A 14,804-nucleotide genomic window follows, 5' to 3' on the forward strand; every position below is an offset into this window, starting at 1 on the left:
AGCGCGCACGGGATGATAGCGTTGAAAGAGCAAAACCGGACAGCCGCCCCTCCGAAAGACAGAATCCGAGCTAGGAGGAGAACAGGAGCGCTCACCGGGCCAAGGCGGAGGCCGGGCACGCCCACCCCTCTCCCTACCTGCCCGCTGCGCGCGCCCGTTTCCGCCAGAGGGCTCTGAGCGGCCGCGCCGGCCCGCCAGGCTAGCCCCGCCCTCCTGCCTCCCTCAGCCAGCCAGGCCTCAGCAAGCCAAGGGCGGGAGTCATGGCGGAGAGTGTTGCTGTGAATGAGGATGCCGCAGCGTCTTCCTCCCAGTCCGCTGGCCTTGGGCCCTGTCCTCGGCGATGGGAGCGACTGAGGCTGGCGGCCGGGCCTTGGGCGCGGTCGTTTGGCTTCCTGGGGGCGCTCAGTCTCGTTTACTTCTTGCGGGGCCCGCTCCGGCTGCGGGACAACTTAGTGGCAGGTAAGGGGACGGTCGCGCCGGAGTTATAAAGCAGCTCTGTGGGCGCAAAGGAAATCAGGTGGCGTGGATAGAGGAACCCACGGGGGGCTCCTTAATTTCGGGTTCGAGGAAGCCGGTTTTGGGAGACATCCGGGCCTGCCAAGTCGCTGCCCTGCAGTTTTGTATCGCTAGTCTTGGAGTGCAGTTAGAACTTTGCACATGATCAGAAATCTTATCTCTACTCATTCATGCTAGGTTTGAGTCCTGGTGATCACAGCTGGTGCTACAGCTCTTATTTTTATGTGTTATATTTTGAGGGAAGTAGTCTAGAGGAAAAAATAGCGTAATATCACAAAGGATTTTTTTCCTTCTGATTCTCATTTTCAGCTCTTGCACATTTGTACTGTGCATTTTTAAATGCTTCCACTCTCCAGAGGCCTCATTATTTCTAGCAGTGAAATCTAAACTCTTGAATTCCCCACTTTTCATCACGGCATTTAATTTATTTTTAAATATTTGGGCCTGTGTTTTTTTTTCTTTCCTTTGGGTTTTTTTTAAAACTTTTTCTCATCCTTTCATTTTGGTAAGCTCTGAAGGATGACAACGTTAACATGAAGAACTGTCAAAAGCCTAGTGGCATTAAAAAAAACAACAACCTGACCTTAACTCTGGGCAGTTATATGCATCTCCTAAACTTTTATTAGAACAAGGCAAATTAATAACCATTTCTCATTCCCAGCACATTTTCTTTTTTAAAGACTTATCCACCTATTTTAATTAGAGACTAACAAACCTTCTTGTATGTTACTGGTTAAAAGCATTTCTACCACATGAGATTTTTTTTTTTCCAAAAATATTCCTGTTGAGTTCAGTGGATTTTACTACCAAGTTATGCATAGGATTGCAAACTTAGCAGCAGGTATCTACAGTAAAACGGTAAAAATGGTAATCTGTTTCTGGATGATAACTGAGAGTGTTCTGCGTGTTTGATCAAAGATACTTGGGGGAAAAGGAAGCTTTTGCCTCATGGAAGCAAAATGCAATGTTTATTATTCCCTTGGATGCCTTATAGTGCTTAATATTAATGTTAATTTACTGGCTTTTGCTTTTTCCATATTTTCATTTCAAATGCATTGAAAGATTGTTTTGTTGTACATGAAGCTAAGTCTACTAATTATATGGCATTAGAGCAAGATCTGTCAAATGTTCATTATCAATTAACTGGATCTGATTCTTTTAAAAAAAATAGAGCAGTGAATAGAGTGAAACCCCAAAGACTATGGCTGTACTTGCATTATATGCTAAGTTGCAAGAAAGGACACGTGCATTATCTTTTATTTTTTTCATACAGTCCTCCTTAACTGGGGTTGGAAGTTTACTGGAGGCTTTGTGTGGTACCCAAACCTGGAAGATCCACCATTTTAAATATTTGTTGTTTATTCGTTTAGTCGCTTCCGACTCTTCGTGACTTCATGGACCAGCCCACGCCAGAGCTTCCTGTCGGTCGTCAACTCCCCCAGGGACGAGTCCGTCACCTCTAGAATATCATCCATCCACCCTGCCCTTGGTCGGCCCCTCTTCCTTTTGCCCTCCACTCTCCCTAGCATCAGCATCTTCTCCAGGGTGTCCTGTCTTCTCATTATGTGGCCAAAGTATTTCAGTTTTGCCTTTAATATCATTCCCTCAAGTGAGCAGTCTGGCTTTATTTCCTGGAGGATGGACTGGTTTGATCTTCTTGCAGTCCAAGGCACTCTCAGCATTTTCCTCCAACACCACAGTTCCAAAGCATCGATCTCCCTTCTCTCAGCCTTCCTTATGGTCCAGCTCTCGCAGCCATATGTTACTACGGGGAACACAATTGCTTTAACTATGCGGGCCTTTGTTGTCAGTGTGATGTCTCTGCTCTTACCTATTTTATTGAGATTTGTCATTGCTCTTCTCCCAAGGATTAAGCGTCTTCTGATTTCCTGACTGCAGTCAGCATCTGCAGTAATCTTTGCACCTAGAAATACAAAGTATTTCACTGCCTCTACATTTTCTCCCTCTATTTGCCAGTTATCAATCAAGCTAGATGCCATAATCTTGCTTTTTTTGGGGTTTAGCTGCAAGCCAGCTTTTGCACTTTCTTCTTTCACCTTCATCATAAGGCTCCTTAGTTCCTCTTTGCTTTCAGCCATCAAAGTGGTATCATCTGCATATCTGAGATTGTTAATGTTTCTTCCAGCGATTTTAAATCCAGCCTTGGATTCCTCAAGCCCAGCATGTTGCATGATGTGTTCTGCATACAAGTTGAATAGGTAGGGTGAGAGTATACAGCCCTGCCGTACTCCTTTCCCAATCTTAAACCAGTCCGTTGTTCCGTGGTCTGTTCTTACTGTTGCTACTTGGTCGTTATACAGATTCTTCAGGAGGCAGACAAGATGACTTGGTATCCCCATACCACTAAGAACTTGGCACAGTTTGTTATGGTCCACACAGTCAAAGGCTTTAGAATAGTCAATAAAACAGAAATAGATGTTTTTCTGAAACTCCCTGGCTTTTTCCATTACCAGCGGATATTGGCAATTTGGTCCCTAGTTCCTCTGCCTTTTCTAAACCCAGCTTGTACATCTGGCAATTCTCGCTCCATGAATTGCTGAAGTCTACCTTGCAGGATCTTGAGCATTACCTTACTGGCATGTGAAATGAGTGCCACTGTTCGATAGTTTGACCATTCTTTAGTGTTTCCCTTTTTTAGTATGGGGATATAAGTTGATTTTTTCCAGTCCGATGGCCATTCTTGTGTTTTCCAAATTTGCTGGCATATAGCACGCATTACCTTGACAGCATCATCTTGCAAGATTTTGAGCAGTTCAGCTGGGATGCCGTTGTCTCCTGCTGCCTTGTTATTAGCAATGCTTCTTAAGGCCCATTCAACCTCACTCTTCAGGATGTCTGGCTCTAGCTCACTGACCACACCATCAAAGCTATTCCCGATATTGTTATCCTTCCTATACAGGTCTTCTGTATATTCTTGCCACCTTTTCTTGATCTCTTCTTCTGTTAGGTCCTTGCCATCTTTGTTTTTGATCATACCCATTTTTGCCTGGAATTTACCTCCAATGTTTCTAATTTTCTTGTCCTTCCTATTCTATTGTCTTCTTCCACTTCCGCGCATTGCTTGTTTAAAAATAATTCCTTATCTCTTCTGGCTAACCTCTGGACTTTTGCATTTAATTGGGCATATCTCCCCCTATCGCTGTTGCCTTTTGCTTTCCTTCTTTCTTGGGCTACTTCCAGTGTCTCAGCAGACAGCCATTTTGCCTTCTTGGTTTTCTCTTTCTTTGGGATGTATTTTGTTGCCGCCTCCTGAACAATGTTGGGAACTTCTGTCCATAGTTCTTCCGGGACCCTATCTACTCAGTCCAGTCCCTTAAATCTATTCTTCACCTCCACTGCATATTCCTTAGGAATATTAGTGAGCTTATATCTAGCTGATCTGTGGGTCTTCCCTAATCTCTTTAGTCTGATCCTAAACTGTGCAATAAGAAGTTCGTGATTGGAACTACAGTCAGCTCCAGGTCTTGTTTTTACCGACTGTATAGATGTCCGCCACCTTTGTCTGCAAAGGATGTAGTCAAATCTGATTTCGGTGTTGTCCATCTGGTTAAGTCCATGTATAAAGCCATCTCTTAGGTTGTTGGAAGAGAGTGTTTGTTATGCAGAGTGAGTTGTCTTGGCAAAATTCTATCAGCCTATGTCCTGCTTCGTTTTGTTCTCCCAGGCCATGCTTACCTGTAATTCCAGGTGTCATTTGAGTGCCCACCTTAGCATTCCAGTCTCCCGTGATGAAAATAACATCTCTTTTAGGCATGTTGTCCAGTAGGTGCTGCATATTTTCATAGAACTGCTCTACTTCAGCTTCTTCAGCATCTGTGGTTGGGGCGTATATTTGGATCACTGTGATGTTAGATGGCTTGCCCTGAATTTGAGTTGAGATCATTCTATTGTTTTTTGGATGTATCCAAGCACTGCTTTAGCCACTTTGCTATTAATTATGAAAGCTACTCCATTTCTTCTGTGGTCCTCTTGTCCACAGTAGTAGATCTGGTGGTCATTTGATGTGAAGTGTCCCATTCCAATCCATTTCAGTTCACTGACGCCCAAAATGTCTATCTTGAATCTTGACATCTCACCAATAACCACATCCAATTTGCCCTGGCTCATAGATCTTACATTCCAGGTTCCAATGGTGTGTTGATCCTTAGAACATCGGATTCGCCGTTCACCACCAGCACTGTCGGCCGCTAGCCGTCCTTTTGGCTTTGAGCTAGCTGCGTCATCACGTCTGGGTCTAGTTGAACTCATCCTCTGTTCCTCCCCAGTAGCATTTTGACCATCTTCCGACCTGGGGGTCTCATCTTCCGATGGTATACCGACATATCTCTGGTTGTACTGATCCATTGAGTTTTCACGGCAAGAATACTGGGGTGGGTTGCCATTACCTTCCCCAGGGATCGCATTTAGTCTGACCTCTCTGACATGAGCTTCCCGTCTTGGGTGGCCCTTCATGGTTTAGCTCATGGCATCATTGAGGTGCTCAAGCTCCAGCACCATGACAAGGTAACGATCCCTTGCTGAAGATTTTAAATATACAGAATTGAAATCTAGAATAAACTTTGGCATCAGAAGCTAATTAGTAGTATTTGAGCAGTTATTTGTATAGGTTATATTATACAGCTAAGCTCTAACCAGATTTATTCATAAGTAAGTCCTACAGTACATAAGAGCCAGTTTGATATAGTGGTTAAAGGCCCCAGGCTGGAAACTGAGAGACCATGAGTTCCAGTCCTGCCCTGGGCATCAAGCGAGCTGGGTCAGCCCTGTCTCAGCCCTAGGAAGAAGGCAATGGTAAACCAGTTCTGAAAATATTGCCAAGAAAACTGTAAACATGCAAGCAGTTGGCAGGAGTCAGTAGAAGGCACAAGCAAACAAAAGCAAATTCCCCTACATAGTGTAGTGGATTTATTTCTGATTAGTTTATCTTTGAATTGCTTCATATATTTTGTTTCTACATATTTCTAATTTAAATTGCAAAAATTACATACGTTGCACCAAGTCATGGATCATTTAACCATTATTTATTGACAGGTTCTTCTCTGGAGGCTAATTTACTAATAATGAGAAGTCAATAAATTTATTGAAAGTAAAATGTAGTCTTATTTTGTTCTGTCCTTTCCATGTTATTTTTTCCTTTTTGTTTTTCTAGTTTATACCTTATCTACACTGTCTTGTCTGTAGTCATATTACACAGTGATATTGTACTGATATTTAATACCATATAGGTGTAACAACTAGCAAAACCATTTTTTTCAATAGAACTGTCTTGTGTTATAACTCGCAGGGTAGGGGTTCTTGGATATAATCTTATCTAGATAAGCTCTTGGTTCTGTTTTCACTAAAACATTCCAGGCTATTTTCAGCTATTTATTTTAAATTCTTGAATTTCTCAAAATAGAGCAACTTGCTATTAATTCTTAACACTGGCTGGGTTAACACATTAAGTTAAGTCGTATTGTGATTGATATGGTTTTGGCTTAGCATGTTAAGTGATTCCAAGCAGTTTGGTTTTTTTAGCCATGATTTATAATGTAATATTATGTGTGAACAAGATCACTTGCCTTGATCAACATATCCATTTATCAGCCTGAAGACTGTGAAATCCAACTGTGTTAACTGACAAGGCTAACCTTTTCATTGGCAGTGACTGTTTTCTTGAGCACACTGACTCCAAAATTCTATGTTGCACTTACGGGGACTTCATCTTTGATATCTGGTCTGATATTTGTAAGTATTTTTCTCCATTTTTGTCTTCCTTAACTGATCAAGAAATATAGTAGAAGTGAGCTACATTGTTGCTTGAGTTCACAAGTATTGAAAACACTGGAAGCAAACTGAGTATTGGAGGAATGCTTTAGATACTCATAGAATAAGACTGATTTATTTACCGCATCACTTTTCCTTTTTAGAATAGAGGATTGTATGGGTTAGTTCCAGATGTTGTCATGCTTGGAATAGACTCATTGATATGAACCCGCCTTAAGTTAATCTTGTCTAATTTGATCACATCAATTTCAGTTGTCTAAGTCTGGAAGCAACCCTGTGTTCATTGAATGGCTAATAAGAACTTGGTTCCTGGCCTGCTTTTAGGATTAAACTGTATTTGCTCCTGCTATTGTTAAATCTCTGCCATAGGCAGAGAGAAGTAATTTTAAAAACATGTTACATTTGGATATATAGCAATCAAGAATGAGTTTGTATGCATCTTCAGTTTCTTTTTAGATTTTTGCAGTACTTAGTAGGTGGGGAGATACCTAATAAAATTTGATATATCATTATTTCATCAAAGCTGTAGATTTTTAAAATTAGATTTTATGCAAACTATGTTAGCCCTAAATTGAAAATACAGAGCATCTGGTATACTAGCTGAACTCCAGATGGTGCTGTTTGATAGAATAAGAAGTTACAGTTTTGCAAGGAAAAAGTTTATAAAATTGTAAGAGGCATTAATGAGAACATTTCTGTATCTTTTCTAACATGTTGCTTAAAATAAGTAGTCCTTTGTTGTCCCCCCGCCCCCCAGGTTTTCTAAATCAGTGTTGCCTTATTATCATGACCTTGCTCATATAATACCACAGTTGCACTGTAATGCTCCTCTATGGGCAACCACAAAGATAGTGGAAATTCATCTGTAGAGAATTCTGCAAGTTAAATGGCTTGTGATTTACTCAGAATGATTGTTTGTTTGTTTGGTTTATGTGGATCTCATATGCTGAAGCCCATTTTGTGAAATAGAAAATTAATTCTGAGATTCCTATGCAGCATAGTGCTCATTGACCACTTGAATATGAAGCCAACTGTTGAACATTTTTTCATTCTGTAATGTAAAAAGAAAATTATTGTTTATTCATATGTTTTTAAGGTCGCAATAATACATGAAGAGCATAAATTTTGAATCAAATAAATTTCTTACTATTTCCTATACTATATTAGACAAGGCTTTCTAGAACATTATTTCTATTAAAATTGTATAGAAAAGCAACAGTATTAGTGCAGTTGCTCTTTAATCCAGAAATTAGAGGATTATAATTATCTGTTCTGATCCTATATTTATGAAACTTTAAGCTCCTTTAAATACATTAATTTTAGGATATACTGTTTTTCTGTCAGATCAGCTATGGGAAATTGTCAATTTTCTCTGTTGAAGGCGAAGTGATACCACATTTTTAATGGGCCTGTAGTTCTGTGGGAAGTTTGCATAACTGAGATTTTTGTCCCATGTTTTCCAGTCGTTAAGGTGTTGGCCTAGAAACCAGGAGACTGTGAGTTCTAAGCCTCTCTTAAGCATGAAAGCTGGCTGGATGACTTTGGCCCCATCAGTTGCTCTCAGCCTAACCCACCTTACAGGGTTGGGGTTGTGGGGAAAAGAGGAGGCAGGCGAATTAGGTATGTTCACCACCTTGAGTTGACCAAAATATATAAAAGGCAGGATAAAAATATAACAACAGCAGCAGCAGCATTCTACATAATTTTCTGTTTCTTGTTCCAGATATTTGAATGGTGGTACTTCAGAAAATACGGCACATCTTTTATTGAACAGGTTTCCGTGAGTCATTTGCGACCACTTATTGGAGGGGCGGCGAATGCTAGTTCTGCACAGGCAAATTTCTCTGCTGCTAGTGGAGAAAATGAAATGAACAGACAAAATATGTCAGGTGATTGTTTCTAATAACTGACTTTTCTATAAATGTGCTTAATAATTAGCCTATATATTTAAGTTATATTGATTTTTATAAGGGGCATATTTCTATTTGTGCATGAAAAAGAAATAGATATTGACTTAAGTTTTTGATTGGACAGTTATTATCTGGTATCCTGAAAATCTCTTAATTGCCAAACAATATGATTTGTGATTCCATAATAGATGGTCTGCCTTTAGATCTTCCATTGCATTTACCTAAGCATCTATTTGTCACTTTCTGCTTTTCCATGTACAATGCATGTATTCTGCATTGAAGATCTTTCCTTTCTTGAAGTCATAGATAATCACTTAAAATACAACTTGGAAAATCAGAAATAGGACATACATGCTTATTTTTGTCACCTTCATGTTTGTCAATCTTCTGCCTAATATTCATTCTAATTCTTCATGATATCTGTATCTGTAAACTGTTATTCATACTTGGTTTCAGATCAGTGTGAGAAGCCTACCTCAGTCCTAGGCTTACACTGATTTGAAAGATAAAAGCCAGTTTGGCTTAAGTAGTGCTTAAAGGCACCAGGCTAGAAACTGGGAGACTGAATTCTAGGTGACCTTGGTGGCCAATCATTCTCAGCCTTAGGAAGAAGGCAGTAGCAAACCACTTCAAAAAATATTACTAAGAAAACTGCATGGACTTATCCAGGCAGTGGTCAGGTGTCAAGACTGATGCAAAGGGACCCCAATTTGAAGGACAAGTTCTACTCTTAGTTTTTTTACTTGGACCTAGTTCAGATACAGTGATCTTCCATTTTCAGGCCTCATAATACAAAGATAGCTTTATTAAGTAAGGGTAGCTCTAGATTAATTTTAAGATTTTTATTTTTAAAACAGAGTGCAAAGTATGGAGAAATCCACTCAATCTCTTTAGAGGAGCAGAATATAACAGGTACTCATGTTTGTATTTGTTTTATACTTTATTTGTTTAAAACAATAAAAAGAAAGCCACAAGTTCAAAATTATATCTAAGTTTGAATATATCCAAAGATATGGCAGATTACTGTTTGCACAGATAATCATAATACAGATAATTATTTTGTTCATTCTTTTTTGTGGAAATAATTGTTTTAATGGATACCATGAATTTATCATTTCCAAAGTATTATTAAAAGTAATTGCCATCATGAACTCCAATGTACTTCTGTTCTGAAATCCCAGCCTGTTTGGAAACTTGCGATAAAGATTTACTCTATTCTTTCTTAAGTTACTATTTATTCAGCCTAGATCATACTGCACACTGAAAAAAGAACAAGCTACCCAGTTAAACAAACTTCTTACATTTCTGTTTCTTGTGTTAGTAATTCCTTAAGGCTGAAGTACTGTATATGCTTGAGAGGCAGTTTAGTGTAGGGGTTAGGCACTGGACTAGAAACTGGGAGACTGTGAGTTCTAGTCCTGCCTCAGACACAAAGCCACTGGGGTGATACTCTTTCTCAGCCTTAGGAAGAAGGAAACCACTTCTGAAAATACTGCCAAGAAAACTATATGGATTATTCCAGGTAGTTGCCTGGAGTCAGGGTTGACTAGAAGGCAGTAAATAATTTAAAAAACTACATTCCATTCACCTAGAAAGAAGCTAGTTCTGAATAGATATACATAGAATTATGGAATTAATGATACTTGTTTTTTTCTCTTGAAGATACACATGGGTGACAGGAAAGGAGCCACTAACATATTACGATATGAATTTATCTGCTCAGGATCATCAGAGTTTTTTCACCTGTGAAACAGACTCTCTTAGACCTTCAGATGCAGGTATAATTTGTTTTTCTTTGTGAAAGATGAACAAGGTGAATAGGGATATATTTGATATTTGTTGTTGAAAGCACTTGTGATAGTGACTCTTATTCCTGTTGAGGCCTTCACTCCAGCCATAGATGTAGTGTAAGCATAAGTAGGGAAAACCTCAGAAGTAACTCCTCTGTTATTGTGTATTAACTGAAGATCAAAATGTAGTCTCCATTTATTCTTTCCCAGTTTGTGCAAACTTCCATTTTATAATTGTGGGTCAGTCTGGATGAGATGACTGGAGATCCATATTTTATATGAGACTCAAGCTGGACTAATCTTCTCTTTTTAAGGCCTGTCCCTCTTGTGTGAATAGTAATCTTGAAATTACACGCTTTTTCAGTCTGTGTTATAGACTGTGAGTGAAAGGTGAAAGGTCCCCCGTGCAAGCACCGAGTCATGTCTGACCCTTTGGGGAGAGGCCACTTTCGCGACATTTTCTTGGCAGACTATAGTGGGGTGGTTTGCCATTGCCTTCCCCAGTCGTCACCTTCCCCAGCAAGCTGGGTCCTCATTTTACCGACCTCAGAAGGATGGAAGGCTGAGTCGACCTGAGCTGGCTACCCGAGAGAGAATCCAGCTTCCGCTGGGATTGAACTCGGGTCATGGGGAGAGTTTTGGTTGCAATACTGCTGCGTACCATTCTGCGCCACATGAGGCTCCTTATATGATAGACTAATCCTGTGGAATTAGAAATAATAAAGGATGAAAAATTGTACTTACATACAAATGTCTTAAAGAATGAGATTTTACAACTTCTGATCATGCTATATTTCTGTGGGAGTTATTCCTTTTTAAAAAACAAAGGCAGTCAGTGTTGTATACCAATTGAAGCATTAATGCTTTCTAATTCATCTATCAGTCACAACCTGCTGTCTGTAAGTTACTCTAGGGATAATGTTTATTGCTAGAACAGCAGGGTTTTTGTTTTATGAATGTAGTATATTATCTCATTAAGCCAAAGCTAACATTTTGCTTCCAAAAAATTGTTCCAGCATTTTTCACATTATTCTTGTTGGACAGTTGCTTTTTTGTTTCCAAAGGAAACATAGATGGATTCTTGAATTTTCTTGCTAAAATTAAGGAAAATCAGATATTCAGACAGCAATCTTGCATTTATTTACCTTGGAGTTAGCCACATGGATCTTAGCAGAATTGATCTTACTGTGATTTTCTTCTGAAAAAGGTGTAGATATTTCTCTCAGGTTACAATCTTTTTCTTATAATGCTTTTCAGAATTAGAGCTTTTTTTAAAAAAAATGAATTCAGCTATTATATTTCTTATCCTCTTATAAATAGCCTCAGTACCTAGCAGGAGAAAGAAACAAATTCTAGCCACCTAGTGCAACCTGCCCTGTCTTTGGCAGGAGGAAAGCAGTAACCAGGGTCATTTGTTAAAAAAAATGTGTGTAATTGCCACTTTTGTGTGTTTCTGTTATTCACGTTTTAACCATTTTCTTTCTTGTTAGAAAACATACATAAAATTCAGTTGGGCATTAATTTTCACAGAAACAAATGGTACTGTTCTCTTAAAATCAGTTTTATTTTTCTGGAATGTTTTTCTTGCATGAATATTTTTTTGATTAATTTTTATACAAATTATTTTGTTTAAACAGTTATGCAGAAGGCATGGCGGGAAAGGAACCCTCAGGCCCGAATCAAAGCAGCATATCAAGCTTTAGAATTAAATAATGAGTAAGTTTGTGTGCTCGGTCTAAAAAGAATTGAATTAAAATTTCAGTTTGAATTAAAGCCATAAATATAATTTTATATTACCTAGTCATATGATTAACAGACTCAAATTATAGGTTTTTTATTGTGTAACTATTCTTATTCCTTGAAAGTTTTCCCATGCTATTCAATCCTTTAAACAAAAGTATAGGAATTTTTAGAGGTTGAATTCTTCAAATGAAGTGTGAAGCCGTAGTGTGAAGATGCCGGATCTGTTTTTATGGCTCAGTTCTTAAAAATAAAGTGCACAGTGGAAGTAAACTTGGGCTTCTGTACTATATTGCTTTCAGTGAGCAAACTAGGAAAGCACGTGCCTTACTGAGACTTACTGCAAGTCCTTAGTCTAGTCTCAGTTGTGCTCAGTATTTCAGTGTAAGACCAAATGAGTTCAGATAGCATGAAGGATTTCTCAGTCTAAAATAAATATGATCATTACAACCCTCCTCTTTAATAATTTAAATCTAAATTAGACTTGGAAAAGTCATAGTTCTTTTTCTGAAGACTTTGAGAAGTTCAGTGTTCTGATTCATATGTACGAAGTGCAGCAGGTATTCCCATAGCACTGGGCTAGTACATTCCTTTGTCAATTATGCTTATGCCTGCATCTTCTGACAAAGTCTATTCTTATGTGCATTTTATGAGTTTATGAAACCAGCAGTACTTCCATTTTAATTTTTTTCCATCTACTATGGATGGTCCTCACTTAACAACTACTCATTCAGCGACTGAACTTAGGATGGTGCTGAATGAGTGGTACTTAAAACTAGTCCTCGTACTTACAACAGTCTCAGTGTCCCTGCAGTTACATGATCACGATCCAGGAACACAATACCTGGTTTGCAATTATGATGTTGCAGCATCCCATGGCCATGTGATTGCCATTTGTGACCTTCTTTGCCAGCTTCCTACAAGGAAAGTCAATGGGGAAGCTAGCTGGAGGTCGCAAATGGCGACCACGTGACATCATGCTTAACAGCATGTGATTCACTTAATAACAATTGGAAGTGCTGGCATTTCTGTCACATGTGATATCATGCTTTACAACTGTGTTGCTTAGCCACAGAAATTCTGGTCCCAATTACTGTCATTTAGTGAGGACTACCTGTAATTTAAAAATTTATTTCAAAGCCAAATAATAATATTTTAGGCTTTATGTAGAATAGAACACAATTTCATATTTGTATTTGTCATGGTGCCACAAATGCTTTTTATGGGCACTTATTTTTCAGTCTTTCCTAAAATAGTCATCTAGAATGAGAATGAATAATTTCTCATGTGTGAGGTCAAATTGGAAGAACTTATTTTCCTTGATTCCTTGTTTCAAAACAAGAAGAACTCCATTAAATCAATCAATGGTTACCATATTCAGCATTTTATGTCTCAAAAGCTGAAAGAGGCATCCAAATAATTCACAACACACAACCTTAGGGCAATAGCTATCTTCTACTGGCTTTTTCTATTATCCAGATTTTGGTGACCTTTTTTTTGTTACTGTTGCATTCATACAGTCATATCTCAATTTAATATTTGTAGCATGAACAATAAATTTTGGAAGCCTGTAATTACTAATTATTCAGTATAATTTCCAATTTCAGATATGTGACTATGATTATCAGCTTCAGGGCAAGCCTGTATATTAAACCATAGTTTGAAATATAATTCATGTGGGAGAATTGTTAAATATAGCTCCCCAGTTCAGGAAATGTTAGTTACTGTTGTTGTAATATTCACATTCAAAATAAATCCTAAGCTAGTTTCTATTTGAATACCACATTTCATTTTTCCCTTTCAGCTGTGCCACAGCATACATTCTTCTGGCTGAGGAAGAAGCAACTACTATTTTAGAAGCTGAAAAATATTTTAAACAGGCTCTGAGAGCAGGAGAAACAGTTTATAAAAAGTCTCAGCATAGCAGTTCACAAAATCCACACCATGAGGCACAGATAAGTAAGTATGGTTGCACAAATTGTTTAAGATCAGATTTGAGATTGGTCTCACTGAAATCTTTAACAGAAATACAAATACTTTTTAAGTGATGCAGGGTTAAAACCAATATAACACAAAATTGTAAACCATAGATTAAAACTGATTACATTTTAATTGTACTGCAACAGAAAGCGCTGATTTGACTGAGCAGCCTATGAATGTCTATTGTAAGGTACAGGTTGTCCTCACTTAATGACCATTCAGTCAGTGAATGTTCAAAGTTACAAGGGTGCTAAACAAATGGTACTTATGCCCAGTCTTCAAAGTTACAGCTGTTGAGCGCCCCTGTGGTCACGTTATCAAAATTCAGTTGCTTGGCAGCCCACCCACATATACAACCTCAGGGTGCGCTTCAACAACCCTCACCTGCCTATCTTGCCCCCTCTCTGCCCTTTTGGCCTCCTGCACTCCGCCGCCCCTGCCGCCCCGCGCTCTGCTGCCCCCAGCTGCCCATCGCTGTCTTACCACTCCCACTGCGCTGCTGACAAAGCACACCCGGCTTGGCCCTTCATGAGGCAGCTGCTGGCCATGTGAGGCCTTCTTCACAAGGTCGCACATGACAATTTCCTCAAAAAAACTTTTGAATGTTGCTGTAGGTTTTTTCCAGAAACAGCTTCTAGAAGGGGACTTAGCACAGCAGAAATTAATGCTGTAGAAGCAATACATAGAGCAGTTGAACTTAACCCTCACGTTCCAAAGGTAAGTACATCCCTAATGATCCCTCCTGTTCCCTATTAAGGTCAGTTAACAGCCAGCAGCTGCCTCATGAAGGGCCAGGCCAGGCGTGCCTTGTCAGCAGCGGGAGCAAGAAGGTGGTGAAGGTCAGCCGGGGTGGCGGAGCACAGGGCAACGGGGGCCTTGGAATGCAGGGTGGCTGGGGCTTTGTGGTGCTGGGCTGGGGCAGCTGGGGCTTCGTGCTGCTGGGCTGGGCTGGCTGGTACAGCTGCAGGTTCACACCATGCTGCTGGGCTGGGGTGGCTGCGGCTTTGTGCTGCGCTGCTGTGGTGGCTGGGGCTTTGTGCCACATGGCTGGGCTGGGCTGGGGTAGCTGTGGCTTTCCGCC

The 14,804-nt window shown here is 39.6% G+C and overlaps 1 protein-coding gene across 2 annotated transcripts in view; it reads left to right on the plus strand.

Annotated features, from left to right (window-relative positions):
- The first annotated feature begins 221 nt into the window (after positions 1-221).
- The window catches only part of ST7L (suppression of tumorigenicity 7 like), a 52,330-nt gene continuing 37,747 nt past the window's right edge, over positions 222-14,804 (plus strand). For both annotated transcript variants that reach the window (XR_010067552.1, XM_063297426.1), the window contains exons 1-7: positions 222-459; positions 6,182-6,264; positions 8,027-8,192; positions 9,071-9,125; positions 9,876-9,991; positions 11,641-11,719; positions 13,548-13,702. Coding sequence is in view for 1 of the 2 variants with exons in the window: in XM_063297426.1 (XP_063153496.1) it covers positions 261-459; positions 6,182-6,264; positions 8,027-8,192; positions 9,071-9,125; positions 9,876-9,991; positions 11,641-11,719; positions 13,548-13,702 (853 nt within the window). In the remaining variant the exon portion in view is untranslated. The remainder of the gene's footprint in view (positions 460-6,181; positions 6,265-8,026; positions 8,193-9,070; positions 9,126-9,875; positions 9,992-11,640; positions 11,720-13,547; positions 13,703-14,804) is intronic.

The sequence above is a fragment of the Candoia aspera genome, chromosome 3 (genome assembly GCF_035149785.1).
Source record: "Candoia aspera isolate rCanAsp1 chromosome 3, rCanAsp1.hap2, whole genome shotgun sequence".
Taxonomy (NCBI): domain Eukaryota; kingdom Metazoa; phylum Chordata; class Lepidosauria; order Squamata; family Boidae; genus Candoia; species Candoia aspera.